The 21,331-nt window shown below is 35.1% G+C and overlaps 2 protein-coding genes across 6 annotated transcripts; both read right to left on the bottom strand.

The window, feature by feature from the left end:
* Positions 1-882: 882 nt before the first annotated feature.
* Positions 883-6,811, bottom strand: LOC127833579 (uncharacterized). 3 transcript variants are annotated; one of them, XR_008027494.1, is made up of 5 exons: positions 6,447-6,811; positions 5,448-5,621; positions 4,558-4,848; positions 1,860-3,697; positions 883-1,703 (listed from the first exon to the last, which is right to left on the bottom strand). XR_008027494.1 is itself a non-coding variant. In XM_052358920.1 (4 exons), exons 1-4 carry the CDS (start codon positions 6,668-6,670, stop codon positions 2,941-2,943), a joined length of 1,446 nt encoding a protein of 481 aa, XP_052214880.1. In that variant the 5' UTR covers positions 6,671-6,811; the 3' UTR covers positions 883-2,940. The 3 variants fall into 3 exon arrangements, 1 of the variants encoding a protein (XP_052214880.1); XR_008027495.1 differs by having other exon boundaries at positions 883-1,547; XM_052358920.1 differs by having other exon boundaries at positions 883-3,697.
* Positions 6,812-10,422: 3,611 nt separating this feature from the next.
* Positions 10,423-21,095, bottom strand: LOC127833580 (2'-deoxynucleoside 5'-phosphate N-hydrolase 1-like). Of its 3 annotated transcripts, none has more exons than XM_052358922.1 (5): positions 20,958-21,095; positions 14,092-14,232; positions 13,582-13,647; positions 11,339-11,449; positions 10,423-10,847 (listed from the first exon to the last, which is right to left on the bottom strand). In XM_052358922.1, exons 2-5 carry the CDS (start codon positions 14,222-14,224, stop codon positions 10,744-10,746), a joined length of 414 nt encoding a protein of 137 aa, XP_052214882.1. In that variant the 5' UTR covers positions 14,225-14,232; positions 20,958-21,095; the 3' UTR covers positions 10,423-10,743. The 3 variants fall into 3 exon arrangements, with proteins under 3 accessions (XP_052214882.1, XP_052214883.1, XP_052214881.1); XM_052358923.1 differs by having other exon boundaries at positions 14,092-14,239; positions 20,988-21,093; XM_052358921.1 differs by having other exon boundaries at positions 14,092-14,239; positions 20,958-21,083.
* Between the last annotated feature and the right edge of the window lie 236 nt (positions 21,096-21,331).

The raw sequence follows: 21,331 nt of genomic DNA, 5'->3' as shown, positions 1-21,331 counted from the left end.
GTATACCTATGAATAACATTCTGCTGGTGTACCTCAGTAAGGCTGGGTACTTCGTCATGTATGTTGTTTGCACTAACAAACTGAAGGAAACAGTAACTAGAGTGCGAACGTTGTTTTTCTTTAATTTGACCTATTTTAATAAGTCAAGTGAACCATGTTTAAATTTGACCAAGATATCATTTAGGTGAACATTCTGAACAAGTTTGATGAGGAAAAAACCTGACCTCTAGAGCAATGTTTTCCTATACTATCAACTAGTGACCTAGTGTCTGACCCAACATGACTCTCAATCTTGACCTAAATTTAATTGAGATACAACTTCTGGCAAGTTTGATCAGCGAATTTGAAAGAACTCGAGTATTAAGGGTGAAATGTTTAATGGTCACAAAATCACGGCCACAAACGTTCATCTTGTCACTGTGTGTCAGGTGAGCTTAACATCAAATATCACTTTCAAAATCAACTTTATGTTTTTAAAACAACACAATCGCTGAAACATGACATTGAGTATATAAACTTCATATATCTGACATACATCAGGCTTTTCATTAGAATTCTTTGTAGCAGTCTTTTGAATTATTTGAGGAGGCCAAGTTTTTTTTTAAATAAAGGTGCCAAATCGTGGCTTTCGAGCGATTTTTGGCACATATTTTACATGTATTTCCCCAGTTAAAAAAGAGGATATTAATGTGAATTGTTAAGAAAAAATAAATTCCTCAGGTTACATCAACTCTCCGGGGTGTCGATTGTCCCAAATTTGAAATCCTGAAAATAAAGTCGGGGTCGAAGGGACCGGGCCCTAGCTTTATGTATAATTTCTGTACAGTACATAACATGTATTCTTTACAGTATTAATGACAATCTGAATTAAACAAACACTGGAAGTTTTAACATTTTAATAAGTTATAACTTCCAATAATGACAATGACATTTCAAAATATATAACTAAACTAATTTAAATGACTAGTCCACAAGTAGTTATTGCAAATAAGAAGAAACAGTAACAAGAGTGCCAAACTGTCACAAGGTACGCCCGTTCGAAGGTTTTGGACACCATGCTCAATGCTTGAAAGTGTCCTCAAGACCTAGTTATTGACCCGGCATGACCCATATTTGAACTTGACCTAGATATCACTTAGATGTAACATCTGACTAAATTTGGTGAAGATCAGATGAAAACTACTTCAATTAAAGAGCGGACAACATGCTTAATGCTTGAAATGCACTATGTGACCTCGTTTTTGACCCGGCATGACCCATGTTCGAACTTGACCTACATATCATCTAGACACAACTTCTGACCAAATTAGGTGAAGATCAGATGAAAACTACTTCAATTAGAGAGCGGACACCATGCTAAATGCTTGAAATGCACTAAGTAACCTCGTGACCTAGTTTTTGACCCGGCATGACCCATATTTGAACTTGACCTACATATCATCTAGACACAACTTCTGACCAAATTTGGTGAAGATCGGATGAATACAATTTGAATTAGAGTCCGGACAAAGTGGCGCCGTTGAAAATGCACTAATTGACCCTATGACCTAGTTTTTGACCCGGCATGACCCATATTCGAACTTGGCCTATATATCAACTAGATGCAACTGCTGACCAAGTTTGGTGAAGATCGGATGAATACAATTTGAAATAGAGTCCGGACAAAGTGGCCCCTTTGAAAATGCACTTATTGACCCTATGACCTAGTTTTTGACCCGGCATGACCCATATTCGAACTTGGCCTAGATATCAACTAGATGCAACTGCTGACCAAGTTTGGTGAAGATCGGATGAATACAATTTGAAATAGAGTCCGGACAAAGTGGCCCCTTTGAAAATGCACTTATTGACCCTATGACCTAGTTTTTGACCTGGCATGACCCATATTCGAACTTGGCCTAGATATCAACTAGATGCAACTGCTGACCAAGTTTGGTGAAGATCGGATGAATACAATTTGAATTAGAGTCCGGACAAAGTGATGCCTTCCGCCCGCCGCCCGCCCGCCGCCAAGGGGTTTCACATAATACGTCCCGTATTTTATACGGGCGTATAAAAACTGTAAACATCTTTATCAACTGTCAAACAATAATATTCAATATTATGATCCTCTATTTAACACAATCGCATTTTACCAAGAGAATGTGACTAGCAATTCAAATAGAATTACCAAAGGAGTAAGTTACCTTAAGAAAAATAAAGTCTGATAAACATCACAAGAATTAAAACAATTATACTGAAGCATTTTATGAGCAAATACTAGAACATTTATAAGTAATACTGTGTTAAGAGTACACAATAAAACAGTACAATAACAGTGTTTAACTCTTAGCACATGAGATCATTTAAACAGTTGCAAAAATTGACCTGTCAGACTGACAAAGAACAATCTCAATATAATGAACCTCCACTTAACACAATAACATTTTACCAAGAGTTTATGACTAGCACTTCAAATGAAATTACCAAATGAGTATATTACTTAATAAATTACAGTCTGATATCAGATGAGTATATGTCTGGCACTTTAAGTGACATTAACAAATGAGTACATGTACATAACTTAATTAATAAAAGTCTGATAAAAAGAAGTGTACATGTTATGAAAAGCACAAATAAAATACCAAATGAGAATATTGAGAGATAATGAGAGTCTCAATTATCAAGATTTTGATAATAACAGATATACATGTATTAAAAAACATTAAAACATGTACTAACACCAATTTGACTTTAAATAGTAAATTTTCCAGAATATAAAACAGTTTCAGGTGATTCTAATCTAAACTATATTAGAATATGACCCAGAATCAGATAGTGAATTATCGGATGATGATTGTTATGGCAACTAGACTAGTTGCCACAACAATCATCATCCGATAATTCACTATCTGATTCTGGTCACCATATAAGCAGTTTCATGTAATCATAGCTTGGTCACTACACAGAATTGCAAAACTCAACACATGCCAAGAAACAATCCACACCCTGGTGGTCACTCTCAATGTTCAAAGTTTGTGTTAGTCTTGTGAAGTCCTGCTCATTCAGAGGACAGTCTACATTTGACACATTGGTGATCATGTCTTCTCGGGGGGCTACCTCGACCTCATCGTCAATACCATATTCAGTATGGTCTTGGATGTCTTCCTCCGGAGCACGGAACACCATGTCGTCGATGCCCCTATGACCCTGTCCAGCTTGGCGCATCATGCCCTCAATGTAGAGCTGTGTGGGGGTTCTACCTCTTTCACTGCTCAACCTGTGGCAGTTCCAGCCCTCACGGAATATGTCTAACGCTCGCTGGACACGAGGCACAAACACGTGATGAAGGCACCACATGTGCACTGGATTTGTCAAATCCAACTGTCCAGACTCCTCAAGATGTGAAAACAATCCGTGAAACACGTTTGTTGCACTGGCAAACAGGTCACGCCACATGCGTTCAATCCGCTGATTGTGGACGCTCCTTCCCGTGATGAAAGAACCCCGACGAGGTCCACGATGCGCTATCATAAACGCCCCAACGCCGGTATTTTCCAGCCCGTGATCGCTGCGGACTCTTGATGGGACACCATAGCACTGGGTGCCTGTCATGAAGGCTTTTGTCATCGTGGTAGCCTTGTTGTTGGTTGCAGCTTGGAGGAAAACACACATCCGCGAGAAGCCATCAATGCCTCCGTGTATGACAAAACCCCATCTGAAAAAAAAAAAAAATTGTACATACTTGAATAGATATTACAATGTAAATGTACTAAAATTGCAAAGTATTTTGTTTGATTTGGTGTTTATATATGGCCTCAAGTGGAATGGGGTAACAAGTCAAACCAAAATAATTGGGCCCAAATTAGTCACAAAATTCAAATCTGTTGAATATACCTTCTTATCTAACTGTAACCCAAATTTTAAGTTTTTAATCTTATACAATTTAGGCAGAAATTGAAGAAAACTGATACACAGTTTCCACAACATTCTAAAAAAAGCTGAAATTAGGAAAATGGAATTTTGAGCAATTAGAGCAATTTAATGCATCTTTTTGGCATATAACGCAATATTTAAATGCCTCCCCAATCAACAAACAACACCAAAATTGCACAAAATATGTGTTAGATAACATTTAAAATTTAGTTTGATGTCATTTATTTTTCACAATTTCTGCCAAAATTTGACTGAAAATTATCCAAAATTCCACTATGTCAGCTTTTTTTTTAGATGCTTGTTCAATATGGAAACAGCAAAGATTTTTTTTATAAATATTCTAAGTTCATTGAGGTAACGGTTAACGGTAATATAAAAGGTTTATATACTTTCTCACATGATTTTTGATATTAGGGCCAAAAACAGCCTTTCAAGTCCCCACCCCTTTCAAGATGATTTAAGAAAAAATATTGCCTCTAAAGCGTTAACAAGGTTTTTCTATTATTTAACCTAGTGACCTTACTTCTAACTTGACTTAGATAATAAGATATCACCAAGGTTAACATTTTGACCAAAGGTATTTATTTAATCAACCTATTTAATCTTAATTTGTTAAAAATACGAATCATAGTAATTTTGTACCTTATCAATTTGTGGTTTCCATCTATGTGCCACAATGAGTTTGGACCAGCAACATTGTACACCCTTCGCCGAATCGAGTGACACCATCGCATGGCTACAGCTGCTTCGTCAACCCGGATCAGACTGTCAGCAACACGTTGTCTTTGAACCCGATGTCCTAGACTCTGAAGATGTCCCTGAACCATTCGTTGCCCAAGTGTCTGATTGCCATCTGTTATCTCTCGGACCAGATTGTCAAGTTCCTCGTTGGAGATGCTTGAGTACCTTCCTCTGATGCTTATACCATATGACCTGAAAATATATAATAGAGAATATTTGTTTATTTTGAGTGAATATGAAATATATACCTCACTGAGAAGGGAGAAAATATGTTTTGCTGTATGTTTGTGCCTTTGCAGCAATCAAGATCTTGTGTTGTGGCTCCCCATGCAGTGCAATCTGACTAAAGTACTCGATTTTCCCTTCGTCCAGATCTTGAGTTGAGATTGTTTTTCTATTTTAAACAATCAGTTTTACCAAATCGCTATACAAGTATTCATTTAAATAACATGTTTCAACTGCACTTCTGTATCTTCAATAATATAACATTGTTGCCTTATACAACACTTGCATTATCTGAGAAACTGTCTTGCAGTTGTTCATTTTGAATTTTAGGTTGATTTTAATTCGTAAAAGAAGTACTTAATGACTTCATTTTATAAAAAAATGAAATCACTTCCTAAAAATTGCCACCTTGTGATTAATGAACCTAACTAATACCCATTTAACATTCAATAATAATGTGTCAAAAGGGCATAATATTATCTGTATATTAAAACATTTTCCAGTGGTTTCGGTTTTTTGGGACACCCTGCATACACAATGTTTTTTCAATTGACTGGATAACATACCTGAGGCTGCGCTTAATAACAGAATCTGACACCTGAAGCAGACTAGCAATAGCTCTTCGTTTGAAGCCTGCTTCAACTAGATACTCCAGCTGCTCTCGACTAATGACGTAAAGTGGTCTGCCTCTGGTTGTAGTCTGTTTTGCGGCGAAGAAACCAACGAGAGGCTGCAGCGTCCTGAAAAGATAAAATCAACAAAAGTTACAACACAAATAATATTATATTATAGCGGTTACTAGATTTACCAAAAGCGCGCGCTTTCGGTATCGGTACCGAAAGCGCAAAAGCATTACCGAAAGCGCACTGTAAAATGTATGTTATGGAAATAATCAGTAAATCAGTTAAATTTCCAATTGAAGTATAACTGAAAACTTGTGTATAAATGCATTTTTCATGGAATATTTCGTACAAATTTGTTCTCAAGCGCGCAACATTATGACAACTAACGCTGTATAAGTACAGAAAGAGCAATGTCAGTACCGAACCCGCACTGTATAATGTAAATTACGGGGAAAAAACTATTAAAGAATTACCAAAAACATGTTTATTAATGCATTTTCCATGGACTTAACCGTACAAAATCGATCTTAAGCGCACTACATTGTGTCAAATAACGCTTTCGCCTACTAAAACAGCATGCCGCAATGATGACGGAAATCAATTGTGTGACAATAAACACGAAGCAACGAACCAGTCTTTGTCTGATTATTTGTTGTTTTGTTAACCAACCAACAACTGAATGCTCCTGTAAACAAGTGCATAGAAATATTAACTGTATCAAGATAATCACTTTTGTTGATATTATGATTAGTTATAATAGTAATAACAAGAGCACCGCCTACGACTCAAAGTCAATGTACGTTGGATTATTTCATCTTATTACCTAATTGGTCGAGGATTGGTTTAAGATATTGCAGGCTTCGCGAAAGCCGGTCAATAGAAACAAATAGTCCGCAAGTAATTGGATCGAAAATTATTTAAATGGTCAGGGAAAATACTAACCTCTTTCGCTCTTCAATTGTCGACATCAACGAGTCGATAATCTCACACAACCGTTCAAAAATGGGATAACGGGTACACATACGTCGTGCATTCCGACTTAATGCTGTCAAAGTGATAAGACTAGCTTCACACAAATTTGCATCTGTATCTTGCGTCATTAAATTTCTACATAAAGAGTGAATAATGCGAGTTGCTTCTTCTCGAAAACCTTCGACGTCCGCCATATTTTTTTGGAAACCGGATATGGACTAGACCGGTCTTAGGACTTAATAATATTTATTACTTGAAACGATTTTAGAATAAATACCGTCAAGTATAGATACTTATTTATTTATTTTTTATTATTTCACTTTTGATATTTTTATCCATTTTGTCCTCAATTAAAAAGTTTTTTTTAAAACGATTATTATGAATAAGTCTGAAGGAAAAGCGGCTCAAGAGACGAGTGGTTTGATTGGCTGTTCAGAAAAATTGTACGTCGACGTACAATATGTGCGTCGACGTACAATATGTACGTCGACGTACATTTTTTGTACGTCGACGTACATATTGTACGTCGACGTACAAATTGTACGTCGACGTACAATTTTGTACGTCGACGTACAAAAAAATGTACGTCGACGTACATATTGTACGTCGACGTACATTTTCATTTAACCTAGTTGGTCTTGTTGACTTTTGACCCAAATGGTACGCCATAAAAAGTGCGCTTGGTATAACATAGCCTCCGGCATTATCGATTGATACTGACTCGGGGTTATTCACGCATGACTAATTCACAGCTTTGGGGCAGCCAGTAAGACCTAATCGAGCACTGTTATAGATTTAATCTGCTCAATTAAATATAGTCGATTAGACGTTGACGCCTCTCGAGTAAATCAAGCACAGTCGGAGCGTCACAGACAATCAAGGAAGCTGATTTTGCGGACCAAGTTAGATCGTAAGGCAAATTTCGTGGCGAAATTTGCCTTTGAAAAAAAGGGCGCGTGGCGAAATTTGCCTTTAAAAAGGGCAGCGTGGCGATCCGGGAAGGCGGCGTGGCTTTTCGCCACGCTAAAATGGCCTGGGAAAAACACTACGTTGCAACGCGAAACGATTGAATAATTTGGAGAGTTCTGTTGGTGTCGTTATATTTTGTGACACTACGAGGATCGCTTATATAAAGTATAAAATACAACATTTATTGTGTGAGCACGGATGACCGAGTGGTTTAATGATTAGACTATTACTTCAGGGGTCAATGGTTCGAGCCCAGTTGAGGGTTACTTTTTTTCTTTCTTTAATTTTATTCTTATTTTAACTGGAGCTTTTTAGATCCAATGTTTACATTCATCACTATAAAGCATTTAATTACAAACTTCAGTACATGCCAAAATCGGTGAAAAGGCCTCTTTAGTTGATTTTTCCCCATTTCTTTTATACCTAATGATAAAATATGACATTTCTGCAGTGAAAAAACAGCAGTGAAAATAAACAAATTGTTCTTTACATCGGTGAAAATAACAAATTTTCGGAACTACTTTTTATATTTTTAGATTATCATATCAAGATTTACTTCTCTTGTTTGACCCATTTAACAAGGACGTGCTTGTTAAAACCGACATTCCGCCGAATCCAACAAATTTTCGTTTTATTTTATTCTTTCTTCACCGTTTATTTATTTTGTAAAAGAGTTTAATCGGAGAATTTCGCTGGTATAACAAACACTAATGACGTCATTTTGCGTATTGAAATGTATTGAGGCACGCCACGGGAGAAAGGGTAACTTTTCAGCGAAAGGGAAACAGCTGTTGATTATTTTCTTGAAAAAGGGGCATAAAACAATCAGAAAATTTGTTCATGTCAGTGTAAGATTGTTTGTGTGATCGTAGAAAAATAATATTTTCTATGATCACTCGTGCAATAACAAACGATCTTACACTGACATGAACAAATATCCTCTATTTATGTGAAAAATATCAGAAAGGCGCCATTTTTAATTGATGATTGTAACCATAAACTTAAAAAACACACAATAATATTTGTTATAGGCAAACGTGTCGCGTACGCACTACCGCTTCGAAAAACCTTACTCCACACTTCGTTACGACATTGAAATATTGCCATGTTTTGTAGGAAAGATAGAAAGCTCAATCAAATTGATAATAAATATGTCGAGTTATAGAAAATATGGATTTGAATATCCAACAGTAACTTAAATCCATTAAACCGTTGTAGCAAGTTTACTTCGCCTTTAGTTTGAAAAATGGCGTATCGCTATTCACATCGTTTGATGTCGTTAGCGATTTGATTGTATGGGAAGTTGATCTTCACACATGCACAAGAATCGATTTGATTTTTAAAACTTCATCATTGCCCGATGCCCGATTAAAAAAATAAGAATGCTGAATATGTTTAAAAATCATTCAAAACCTTCTCAACCTGTTGAGTTTTCATGTATTTTCAAACCATCCAGTCCTAAGCGCCATCTCGGGCATCGTATTGGGTCATTAATTGATGAATCTCAAATAAGAGGAGGCGACCGTGTTAACCACCGTGCTATAGGCAGTTAGTTTTGTTTATTTTCATATCGCAATGTATTTTGTTTTTTAGCCATTTTCATTTATGTTCAAACTAAAGAAATAAGCTAATTAACTAAGTTTAACTAAGTTTTCTGAACCTCAAACAAAAGAAAGTAACATTTTGTTTGACGTAAAGCAGCTAAAACTAATGTATATGAGCTATTGACCAAGAGTTGTTTTCATGTCAGCTCTTCACATAGTGTTAATAGGCTTGAAAGATAAGAACATTTATCAAAGCCAATATGTTAGATACACCATGTGCTTTTACTAGAACACATTATTCCTGCAATGTTAATGATGTTAAAAGTGTACGTTGTATTTGTTTTATTGTATCTTTAATGTTGTCCAATAATAATAAAGGTGTTCATTAAGTATACAGTAGGTTGTATTACCTGTTCTGTTAGAATCATATTGAATAGGATCTCTGGTCCACCACACACAGCAGTGTACTACCCATGGTTTTGCACATTTTAGAAACATTTTCTGTAATGTTCACACGTTATTTTTATGTGTTATGAATTTGTTGTTTTAATTAATTTCCACATAATGTAATTATAATACATTTTCTTTCATTCCTTACAACCGAATTAGTGTGTTGGCATTAATAAAAGTTTTGATTACAAAATACACCTTTCCATATAAACCATAAGTTTTCAACTGTTGCTGATAATAGCTACTGTTGTTACCTATGTATTTGTAAAGTAATCAGTATTTATGTTCTCTGATTTATGTTTTCCCAATTTTGCAGCGTTTGTGATCTTTGATGAAATAAATAATCTAAATATATTACACTTTCGTCGGGCCGGATGGTACAGTTAGAGCGCTGGACTACCACACTAAAACTGGTAACCCATCTAACCCAGGAAAGTGTGGGTTGTTGAAATGACCGCCGTTATATGACTGAAATACTGTTCAAAACGTGGAAAAGTCCTACAAAAACAAAACAAACGTGCCATTAAAACAAGATCATAGAGATTTTTCTCCCGATGTTAGTTAAGGTACGCTTTGTTTTTTTTTTGATAAATGCAAATATTTTATGTTATAGTAGGAAATACGCCCCTATGACTTCCATTTACTAGCCTAAAGTGAGTGACCTTAAACAAGTAGGAACATTTATGATTGTGACAATTTGCAATATGACACAGGTGTAGAGGTACCCGTCCTTAAACTATCTGCTTCTAAAAAAGACAAATTAGGGGAAATCTAAAGTTATTAAGTACCAAAGCACAGCGAGTAATTATTTTAATGCATGAAGTCGGATTTAAATGACGATTTTTTTATTTTTATAGAAAGGCTGGCTATTTGGATCGAAGCAGCGCGTTAAAGGCGAAATATTTACGCATAAGTACGTTTACTGTTTACTATTAAATATCGATAGTTTGTTTCGTATCTTATGTCTCAATCACAAATTCGTGAAATGTACGCCATTTTAATTTCAGTACTTTTTCGGAAAAATATGCAACGCCTGTTCTCAGTTGTCGATGGCGTTTAATGAGGGATAAAAGCTGTTGACAGACTAACAGTTATTATAAGTTTAAAACTTGTGTAATACAAATTGTGTCCGACTCTCATTAACATAAACATACCTGGTTATATTAATGCATAGTTATACATAGCCAATATAATTTATTAGAAAATATTACTCCCGTGTAAACGCAGCTGTGTCGTGAGACAAAAATCTGATGACGTCAACCGACGAAACTCGGGACCGTTCACACTATTTGAATGCCGAACGTTTATGTAAGAAAGTCTTTAAATATTTGCTCTGCCTCTTCTTCGGTGTAATTTTTTACGACAAATGTGGTGCCATTGTGAGCCCCAGCTATCATGGCAGACAGACCTGCAAGCCATAAAAACAATTTGCAATTTGTTTTACAACGATGATATTTAAGCCTGTTGCTGCTGTATTGACGTCACTACTTGGATACTGGGATGTTTGTCTGTTTATTTTGTCTTCTGAGAAAAAATGCACAAGTGCGTGCCTTATTATTGCAAGTAATTAAAAACAAGTAATAACAAACTTTAAGATTACTTCATGTTTCTTTTTAAATTGTTATTGTTTTATTACGGACACGTATACTAAAGTATTACGTCCATGGTAAAATACAAGTTGCTAAAAATTGCCCAAAACAATAGTAATAATACTGTTCAATCGGTCAGGATATAAATCAGTTTAATATGTAAATAAAATACTAAATATTTACAGCTGATACCTGGCTGATAAACCACTGTCTGTTAAAGCAAAACATGATACTTCATGTTTTATAAAGATATAATACATGAAGTAATTTAATTAACAACTCGAACATTTTTTTATATCAATACACTCACGTTTATCAGGCGAAGGTCTGCAGAGACACAGTATCTTCTTGCCCATGGCCACGGCTCGTCCGATCTCGTACCCCACTCCAATAGAGGTCTGGGTTACCTCGGCTACCACAACTGAAATTAAACACAATTGGCTTATAACCCATTTTGACGACTTCTTTGCAGATCATAGTAACCAGTGTGCAGGATCACGTGACTTTGTGGGAACCGGTAAGAGGTTGTGTTTTTTTTTCGAATAACTTTTTAAAACATGTTTTTTCTTAAAAATGTTAACTAGTGCATTCAATATAGATTTTATGCTGCTTATGGCAGTGTGAAATACATTAGAATTATTTTATTTAATATGAATGTGTTCTTGTTAAAAATTTCTATGTTGATACGGTTATGCTACACGCAACGCAAAATTTTGTCACCGATTTCAGACGTATTCAAGGATTGATTCTTATAACTTAAGATATCGGCACAAACTGCAAGAAAAACTGACTTTTATGCACTAAGGATTTTTGCAAATGAATTTCAATAACTTGAGATATTTGCAAAAAATAAGTTCTTAACGGTGTGTTTATATTCTGTCCAGCCCGTGTGTAAACCCATGAAAACCCCGTTGATTTTGCATCCTGGTAACGCCAGATGTATACACTAAACGGTGTGTCCACCTTGTTCAATAGGTCAAAGTTCAAACACGCGCCATATACTTGCATCATTGGATTAGGTTTAGACATCATTTGATGTTTATCGTGTTTTCAGATATTTTAATTTGCTGCATTTAAAATAAAGCAAGACAAAATGTTGGAACCTGAATAAGAATACCATGAGCCGTCAATCTTTTGTTGAACAGCAACCTTTATTCTCCCGCTGAACATAATTTTGTTATTTACCTTGTATTCTCTTGCTAAGCCTATCTTTGTTTTAAACTGTATTTTCCTATGATTTTCGCGACCGAAGTTCAATGGCTATGAGGTAAGGACCTATAATGTAAATCACCATCCCCAACTGTTCAATTAGGATGCTAGTAAAGAATATATTATAAACATATATTGTACTGAACATACCGGTACTTAACTAATTTGCTAGTTAAATGCGCTTTGATAAAGGTCGAGATACCACACTGACTCCAACATGATAAAGGTCGAGGTACTATCATGACTCCAACATGATACAGGTCGAGGTACTACCATGACTCCAACATGATAGAGGTCGAGGTACTACCATGTCTCTAACATGATATAGGTCGAGGTACTACCATGACTCCAACATGATATAGGTCGAGGTACTACCATGACTCCAACATGATAAAGGTCGAGATACTACCATGAGTACAAGATAATAAAGGTCGAGGTACTACCATGACTCCAACATGATATAGGTCGAGGTACTACACTGACTCCAACATGATAACGGTCGAGGTACTACCATGACTCCAACATGATAAAGGTCGAGGTACTGCCATGACTCCAACATGATAAAGGTCGATGTACTACCATGACTCCAACATGATATATGTCGAGGTTCTAGTATTACTCCAACAAGTTAGGATCCATTTCCGGTATTCCTATCAAACTCGCACATTTGATGTCATGCACTTAACGTTTGGTCTGTGTTTAACAACGAATTGAAAGACCTAAGAATAGAGAATACTAAATAATAATTTGTGGGTTCGCAATTAAGAAGTAAGTATTTGTTATTTATTCATCAACAACTATCACTAAATTAAAAAAAGGCAGGTTGTTACTTTGAATGTTTCGCCCTTTTAAATAGTATTTTTTAACAATATTTGAGTCATACAACAGAGGTAAGATAAACTGGTCAGCTGGTTACCTGTGCATATGTGTACATGCCAGTAGCTGAAAACTGAATTATTTTAATCAGAGGAAGGGGGAGTCGGTCGGTCATAGAAATCATTTTATTACGAATCCGCATTCAAACTATGAGGCCATACTACAAATCGAACGCGATATCATCAGATTTTTCGTCAGTCCAGTTCATCAGATTTTTCGTCAGTCCAGTCAAGTTTTGTCTGAGTAAGTCGGTCCTCTTAAATGTGCATGAAGTGCAAAGTACATGCATTCTTTGAAAAAAAGAGCATTAAGGCACAGCCTAAATTATTAATAATATTTGATTATTAGTTTCAGTCAACGAATGGGTTATTGAAACATGCCTTGTGTAATCGTCATGTGTAATGTAAACTTATATGACGCACATTCAGCACGTTAATTTGAAATGATGAGCAACATGTGAGCGCTTACCATCACTCTCTTCCAGCCACCGAACAACTCGGTCGTATATGCACTTGTCAGTCGCATCTGTCTCATCTAAAATCAAATAAATATGATACATGTAACTGAAATCACCAATTCTTATATAATCTAAATAATATTTTCGAGCTCATTACATTATTCACATTCGTAACCCGTGAAGCAGTGAAAACAATCATTCACATTCGTAACCCGTGAGACAGTGAAGAAGTAGTTAAACTTTTAGAATGTTTATACCTGTGCCTGTATTATGCCTCCAAGAATGTCAAAATACAATGTGCCTTCTTAAGACTAGTCAGTATAGCTACCCTAATAAACCATTTTATACAACCGAACGTCTTCATTATAATTATTACCGTTACATAACTTATCCTACTAATTATATAGTGACACACGTGATATACCGTACTTGAAGAAGATATCTCAACGTAAAAATATACAGGTATGATTTCTTTGCTTTCACTATTAAACGTGACACAAATGATGTTTGTAGTATTTTACTTTTTTCAACATCTTTCGAGCCAACGTGATCTGTAAGGACTTCTCCGTAAGTTTGAAGCTTCTCAATTAGTCGTTCGTATATTTCAGCATCCTGTCGGCCTCCTCTCATGCTGCCGCCAAAAAATATCTTCATTGTTTTCACTGAAATCTTAAGAACATATACCCTTACTTAGAAACATAATTAAAGTTACCGGTAATCATTGTGTTTCTAGAAATACCCAACATGTTAATAAACTTACCGCACATTCTACCAGCGATTTGTATTTAATAGAAAAGGAATGCAAATACATGTGGGTTATTCTGCAACAAACAATCGGCGGGGTCTAATCTTTTGAATTAAGTTCCGAAAATTTCAACTAAATATTTGGTGAAAGGCACGTGCTTAAGGGCGTTATTTAGCAAACTTTTAACAAACACATAGGGTATCACATGATATACATTGCGTTCCATGTAGCATAACCATCACTCACGATTTTCTTTTACCTTCAACATGTTTTATATAGTTGTTTGAGCATGTTCATTGGCTAGTTATAACGATATAGACTTCACGCAATTTAATCAACTGTCTTTATTTATCATGCCGTTTATGTACATAATTATTTACTTTCCTAATTTAACAGCATGTGATAAAGATATCGGACGCTAGTTTTAATTTCATACCACGATTCTTTGAACTCCTTTTAAATTCAATAGTAAGCTAACCAAAGGTTCGATTACTGAAAAAAATCCTGATCTCATTTAATAAAATATGGTATGAACTAATAGATATCGTTGTATTCTATATTTCTTCATTATGATGAGTTTTTACAGCACACTAGTTTTACACGTTTTATGTTTTAGATTGGTCAATTTGGCATTAAGTTTGCATTCATAAGCATAATGTTTTCACCGCATTAAACCATACTTATGGCGTCCCACTTTTTTATCCAATTAGTGTGTACCAATCATACCGACGTGATTTTAAATTATTTATATGTGTTGACATAACAGAAACGCACGCGTGAATGTTTTTTTTATTCAGAAAAATGACGGATTCAGGATTTAAATGATTATAATATTTTACAGATGAAGTATTATAAATTCGAAGTAAAATCGAAGTAATATTTTTCCTAAGTCTTGGTTATTGGTGTAATATCCAACCGTTGTGCTTGTTATCAAACCACTCAGATTCTAACCCTAGTGGTTTAATTCCTACGCATCGAAACTCTACTATGTTGATTATCACCGTAATGACCTACACTTAGCCAATACTATTTATTTATAATAAAACACTTCATTACAATTGCAAGCTTTTTCAGTTACAAAAAGGAATGTAAACTTATTGGTACAAATATACAGTTTATTTAGCACCACATATCAGGGGTCTCACTAGGATTTTAACCATTTGCATGCTGGGAAATTTGTCTTCTGCTAAAATGTCGTCTGCTGAATTTCTAAAATTAGCATTTTCTTCGATTTTTTAAAGAATACTATCAGAATAGCAAACAGTTTGGATCCTGATGAGACGCCACGTTCTGTGGCGTCTCATCTGGATCCAAACTGTTTGCAAAGACCTTCAAAATTCGGTTCCCGCACTGAAAGGGTCAACTGAGAAAAAGTCCAAAAGGAACAAATGGGAGTCTCAATGAATATTGCACACATCTTCACATTTTCATTAAAAAAAACTTCATTTAATCCTTTCCCACTCGCAAGCAAAGTAACAATGGTTATGATCAAACAGCATTAAACCAGAACAGCCTGCGAGTAACTCACAGTTTGTTCAGTTTTTATGCTGTTTGCTGTTCATCAGTATCTAAGGGTTGGAAACGAAGCCTTTAAAACATGAATCTAGTTAGAAAGATCTTGTATAAAATTTAACTTTCTAAGGGACTTCACATGCGTAAAAATAGGTATCTAAGTGGTAAAGGGTAAAAACAAATAATTTATATAAAGAATGAATATGAAATAATACATAATATAGTTTACTGAAACAGCATGGAACTAAAATGAACATTGCATTACGTTTTTGTCATTTTTTGCCTAAAATGCGCGTTAAAATGCCGTTTTTGAAAGTAATGCGCCATGCCCCTTTTCCCTCCTGGGGAAAACATTAATATGATGTGGTACTCAGATAGCTATCTAGTAACAGCCATTCAGAAAATTTAATTTTTTTTCTTAATAAACAAATAAAAATACACTGGGAAGTTATGTATTATTATCATGATTTAACAATCACCAAAAAATAAAAAGCTTTTGATGGGACTATTGCAACACTTCTAATGACACAGATATAGTCGCGGGGTCTGAATAATTCAAATTGAACGGGCATACCACATGAAACAAAACCTGCCTATCCTTGCACCCACAGGACAGCTTTTTCACAATAATGTTTGATACATCATGAAGCAAATTTGAATTCCTTTAGTTTAATGTTTGGACCAAACACAGTTAGATGTTAACATGCTTACGCAAAAGTCTAATGCGCTTACCTGAGACCCAAAGGAACTAACTTTTGTTGATGGTGCAGTTCAAACTAATGAAAGTACTTTATGAAACATAAATATTTAATTTCTAGGCACATCAATATTTAATTTCTAGACACGTATTTATTGTTGATATCTCATATGATATTGTTAAAACAAATGTTCTGACCGAGGTTCATGAAGATTGAATACACAAAATGACTTCTGGAGTAAACTTGCTCTGTAGCCTTAAGTAAAACTGCCTGCCCCCTGGCGGCCTCATGGTACTCATTGTTTTCAATGGACAGGAGTTATATCTCGGCAATGCAGAGACAAAATTAGAAAAAAGGTTTGAACCAAATTTTATGAAGATATATGTGGCGTCAAGAAAGTTCACAAGCTTGTTTTTATAATTCTACCTATAGTGACTAAGTTTCTAACCCAATGTGACCCTGTTTAAAACTCGCATGAGATATCAATGGGAAGCATAATCTGAACACGTTGTATGATGAACGGGCAATAAATGTACCCTCTAGGGTAATCACAAAATTCAGTTTCGAACTCAGCCGTTATAGTACTAGGACTAATGTTGTCACCAAGCAGCGATTTTTTGCCCCATTGGGAAAAGTTCCAGTACCAGCCCAATTGGGTAAAATGTGTACGGAAACTCCTACAATTTCACATCGTGAAGTCTTCAGATTGGGAAATTGGTGAATTTGATTTTTTTCTCACAAATACTTTTTAATTGATAACTAAGTGTTGTCAAGTCGCCAATATTATATTTACTTATGTTCAAGCCATAGAGCTGCAAAGGGAAAGTAACTGAAGGTTGCAATTTATTAAACAAAAATGTTATTGTTTTAAACCTTCAATTGGGAATTGTTTGGCAGTTTGAAAATTTCCATATTTTTGTTCACAATTAGGAAATGGCCGTTTCCCGGAACTTTATACCGAATGAAAAAAAACGCTGCCAAGTTTAATGAAGGTTGGAAATAAATGAGGCAACTATACTGTATTTAAATTTTACTTACAGTACATATTTACCTAGTTGCTGTGCCTTTGTTACCCAGTTTAACACTCAAGCAATATATCACAATGCTACTTATAGGGAAAACATCCGACGTCTAGAGTTTCCATAAGCTCTCCCTTTAATTCCACATTGTGAACTACATTTTAATCTCATGCGATAGTCTCAGCAAATGACCTTCAGAGTTTTCACGAGTTTTACTAAAATGTTTTATAAGAATTTTCAATGGACAATACACATTTGTACACAGTTGAGATATCATAAGAACAAAAGATGTAATCAAGTTTCATAATGATGACAAAAAATGTATTGAACGTTCACAAGTTTTCACTATAGGCATACTAAGAAAACTGACACGCCCCATGGCGGCCACGTATTGCAATGGACTGGAACCATACTCAAACATGGGCAAAGAAAACCTTTAGACAAACAGTTAGAAAAAAGTTTCATGAAGATTGGGAATTATATGTAACATATTAATGTTTCAATATAACCATATAAGAGAAACTGCTCAGCTCCCTTGGGGCCATGTTTTTCAACAGCCCGTTACCGCTTTCCGACTCTGCCGAAATTTCATTGGGAAACCTTTTCTTACCAAGTTTCATGAAGATTATGAATACATGTGCCTTTACTGTGTTAAAATGGCAAATTGTAGACAAACAACGACAACGGACAAAAGGGGATCATAAAACTCACCATGAGCTTTGTTATGCTCAGGTGACTTTAACGTGTATATTATGTACAATAACTCAAAATATTTATCTTAAAAATTACACACTGGTATTCAGTGGCATCAACGGTGCCATTTTAAGAAGAAATATCAACCCAACAGATGTTAGGCTAGAAACAAGTATAAAAATGAAGTGCAAAGAAAGTAGTTATAACCTTATTACTTACATATATACATTAGTAAATGGTATACCAAAGCACATTATTTAAACTGCAGTTAAAAAATGCCATGGGTGTTTATTATCAAACTTACAGCATGTCACCTTTGTGTCAGGACTTCTTGTTTGCGAATCTTAATCCTTAAGAGAACACTAACCTTTTGAATCTGAATAATAACAATTTATTCCTATACAAATAATCTGTTTCAAGAAAGAACATTAAGTACTATGACCCTAGTACACAGATTTATGGGGGGAAAAATAAGATTAAAAACACCATATAAGATTGCGTTTTGGTACAAACATTAAGCCCACAATATGTTCTAAGGTACCTATTTAACAACTCAAGTAATCAGATTTTAGAAGAGATTTTTCCTTTCAAAAGGCAAGCATTTGCAAAACATAATACCAGAAGAGAAAACTGTTCTCATGTATCTTTAAACTGGGAGTTTAGAATTCCGGAAGAAGTTCTATTCGTCATAATGTGCCTTGTATGGGGTAAACTAAGCATAAAAGTAGCATTTCAGAGGTCATTAGACCCCAGAAAATGGCTTGTTTATACATGTGCATGGAAATTGCTTGACCCCTGAAATGTCTATGTCGGATAATTCTCAGTCTTTGGGCACATGTGAGCCTGTCGGTGCACTCTGTGAACTCTGTGTCAGCAAGCATCAGTCTGCATTATATACTCTCTTGCTTGTGATCTGTGAACAATTTAAGTTTTTCGGTTCACATCTTAAATCACTTGTAGGTCACTGGAAGTGTTATCAAACTGTTTTTTTTTATAAATATTTTCTAGAAAGGTTATCACGTGCTCTAATAGAGCTGAAAATCGTTAATTAGTAGGGTTAAAATATAATCTGAATCATCTTATCAAAACATGAACTGGCCCTTTATTGTCCATGCAATAGTACTCGTGACATACCCACCACATTTAAATCAGAGAATGCAAAAATCACAGTACAAAGGCTGTTCAATACTTTGTATGTAACTTGGCTGATATATTCAATCCTATATTTTAGTTATCTTAGTTTTAGACAATTATGTTAAGTCAACAATCTGACAAAATATATTTTCAAGATAAATGGGGACGATAACCCATACTTCACTATGGATGTTCTAACATTTTACTTGTCTACATGTATTCATGTCAGGTGAGTTAAGGACATGAGATAACGCATATCATTAGGTGAAGTGAATGCAAGATAATTGGAATAGTATCAGACTTTATATATTGGTTTTTCCATTTTTAGAATATTACTAATAGAATAATAACGTTGATAAATGTCGTGACTGCAAATCATATTTGATATACCCGTCTTTTGGTGATGAGTCGTAAACGGAACCAGTTTAAATGATGCATGTGGAATACACAGTGTTAATCTGGTTCAAAATATGTTAAAAGTATCAATATCTTTATATAAAAAAAACACTGATTTCAGGCTTAAAGTTTCACGAGAAATTAAGTACTATTTTAAATCCATGGATAAGAGTATTCACATATTATGCAAATACAATTATGCTGCTCTTTGATGTAATGTTCACGATATTAAATTATGTACGTTAATGATATTCTTAAATATTTGTAGTAAAAGTATTAAAAAAGATACAAACACGAGTAAGCATAAACATTGAAAAGGTCACTGAAACTGGTGGGTCATAAAACAGTTACCAAGTAACGATAATAATCCCGTGATAACTAAAAATCGCAGTATAGCAATTGTACTGTTCTTTTGTTCATAATTGATTGATGCCAAAGCTGCATATTGAAGGAGATTAAAACAAAGTACAGAGTGCAACTAAAAGGGCCCTGTCAAGTTCTCACGGAATTATTATCGTTACATGTCACATGTTGAATCTCCCTCAATATGCAGGATGCGCATCAATCAATTATGAACAATAATTTGAATCTATTCAATACTTTTCGCGTTACCAGTATAATCCGTACTAAAGCTCAAAATGCGGGTCAAACATAACACTGAAAAGCAACAACTAAGTAAAACGCACGATATTTTATTACTTGTAAATCGTACAGAGACCTTTATTACTTATTGACATTGCAAGAAGAAATTTATGGTGATACATAAGAATAAAACAGAAGAGGAAAGAGGAAATAGCAACCACGATAACTGTTTGAAGTGCATTCAGAACTTCGATTATTAAATCGCCAGCTGTAGGTTTAGCTTGACGCGTAAAGTTGCCTTATTGCTGTTCTCGTAGAATGTATATGACAAGCAGCCACGACATCCGCAATAATCATGTTTACTTCAATAAACTCTGTCAAACTTGTAGATAAATCTTCTTACGAACATGTTAATGTAAACTCCGATACACATTGTGTTTATTTACAATCGCGAAAATATGTGATAATTGCCAATTTAAATTGTATACGCATAAAAATTACGATCTAACTAAACAATTTAAACTTAACATTAATTACACATTTAAAACCCAATTTATCATAAACAGCAATTAACATAAAAAACTACAACTTAAATTGTCGATACTCACGCCTAGTTTGTGAACCAAACGTACACGTACTGATAACGCAGGTCTGGATGTTAGTAATCTTATGGAAGGAGCGACAAATGTCTGTTATGTTCTTGGGATCCCTTTATCTATACTGTACGATGGTGTATATTTCGAAATGTATGAGGCCCTTTTCGAGCCAGGAGCGTCATTATGTGTGGAGCCGGAGTGTGTCCCAGCACTCCTACCTAATTAGATTATTTGACTCACGTAAGTTGGAGCGAATTTTGAATTAGATCTATAGCTACAAAAGTTTCAATAATCCAACTCCCAGCTACTGACCCTCCGAGTCTCTGAGCTGTACGTATGAACTCATAAAAGCTCAGAGTATTCAAGAACAACTATAGCTTCAATTT

Source organism: Dreissena polymorpha, chromosome 6 (assembly GCF_020536995.1).
Source record: "Dreissena polymorpha isolate Duluth1 chromosome 6, UMN_Dpol_1.0, whole genome shotgun sequence".
Taxonomy (NCBI): Eukaryota; Metazoa; Mollusca; class Bivalvia; order Myida; family Dreissenidae; genus Dreissena; species Dreissena polymorpha.
Note: the sequence above shows the minus strand (reverse complement) of the source record. Positions and strands in the feature narration are given on the sequence as shown.

Bases quoted from the DNA above. Each gene is read 5' to 3' on its own strand.
- LOC127833579 (XM_052358920.1), bottom strand. From the start codon at position 6,670: ATGGCGGACGTCGAAGGTTTTCGAGAAGAAGCAACTCGCATTATTCAC. The intron at 4,849-5,447 runs GTATGTTATCCA...ATATATTTTCAG, and splicing joins GTTATTAAGCGCAGCCTCAG to GTCATATGGTATAAGCATCA. The intron at 3,698-4,557 runs GTACAAAATTAC...TTTTTTTTTCAG, and splicing joins GGAAACCACAAATTGATAAG to ATGGGGTTTTGTCATACACG.
- LOC127833580 (XM_052358922.1), bottom strand. From the start codon at position 14,224: ATGAAGATATTTTTTGGCGGCAGCATGAGAGGAGGCCGACAGGATGCT. The intron at 13,648-14,091 runs GTAAAATACTAC...ATTTGATTTTAG, and splicing joins CTCGAAAGATGTTGAAAAAA to ATGAGACAGATGCGACTGAC. The intron at 11,450-13,581 runs GTAAGCGCTCAC...GTTTAATTTCAG, and splicing joins GTGGCTGGAAGAGAGTGATG to TTGTGGTAGCCGAGGTAACC.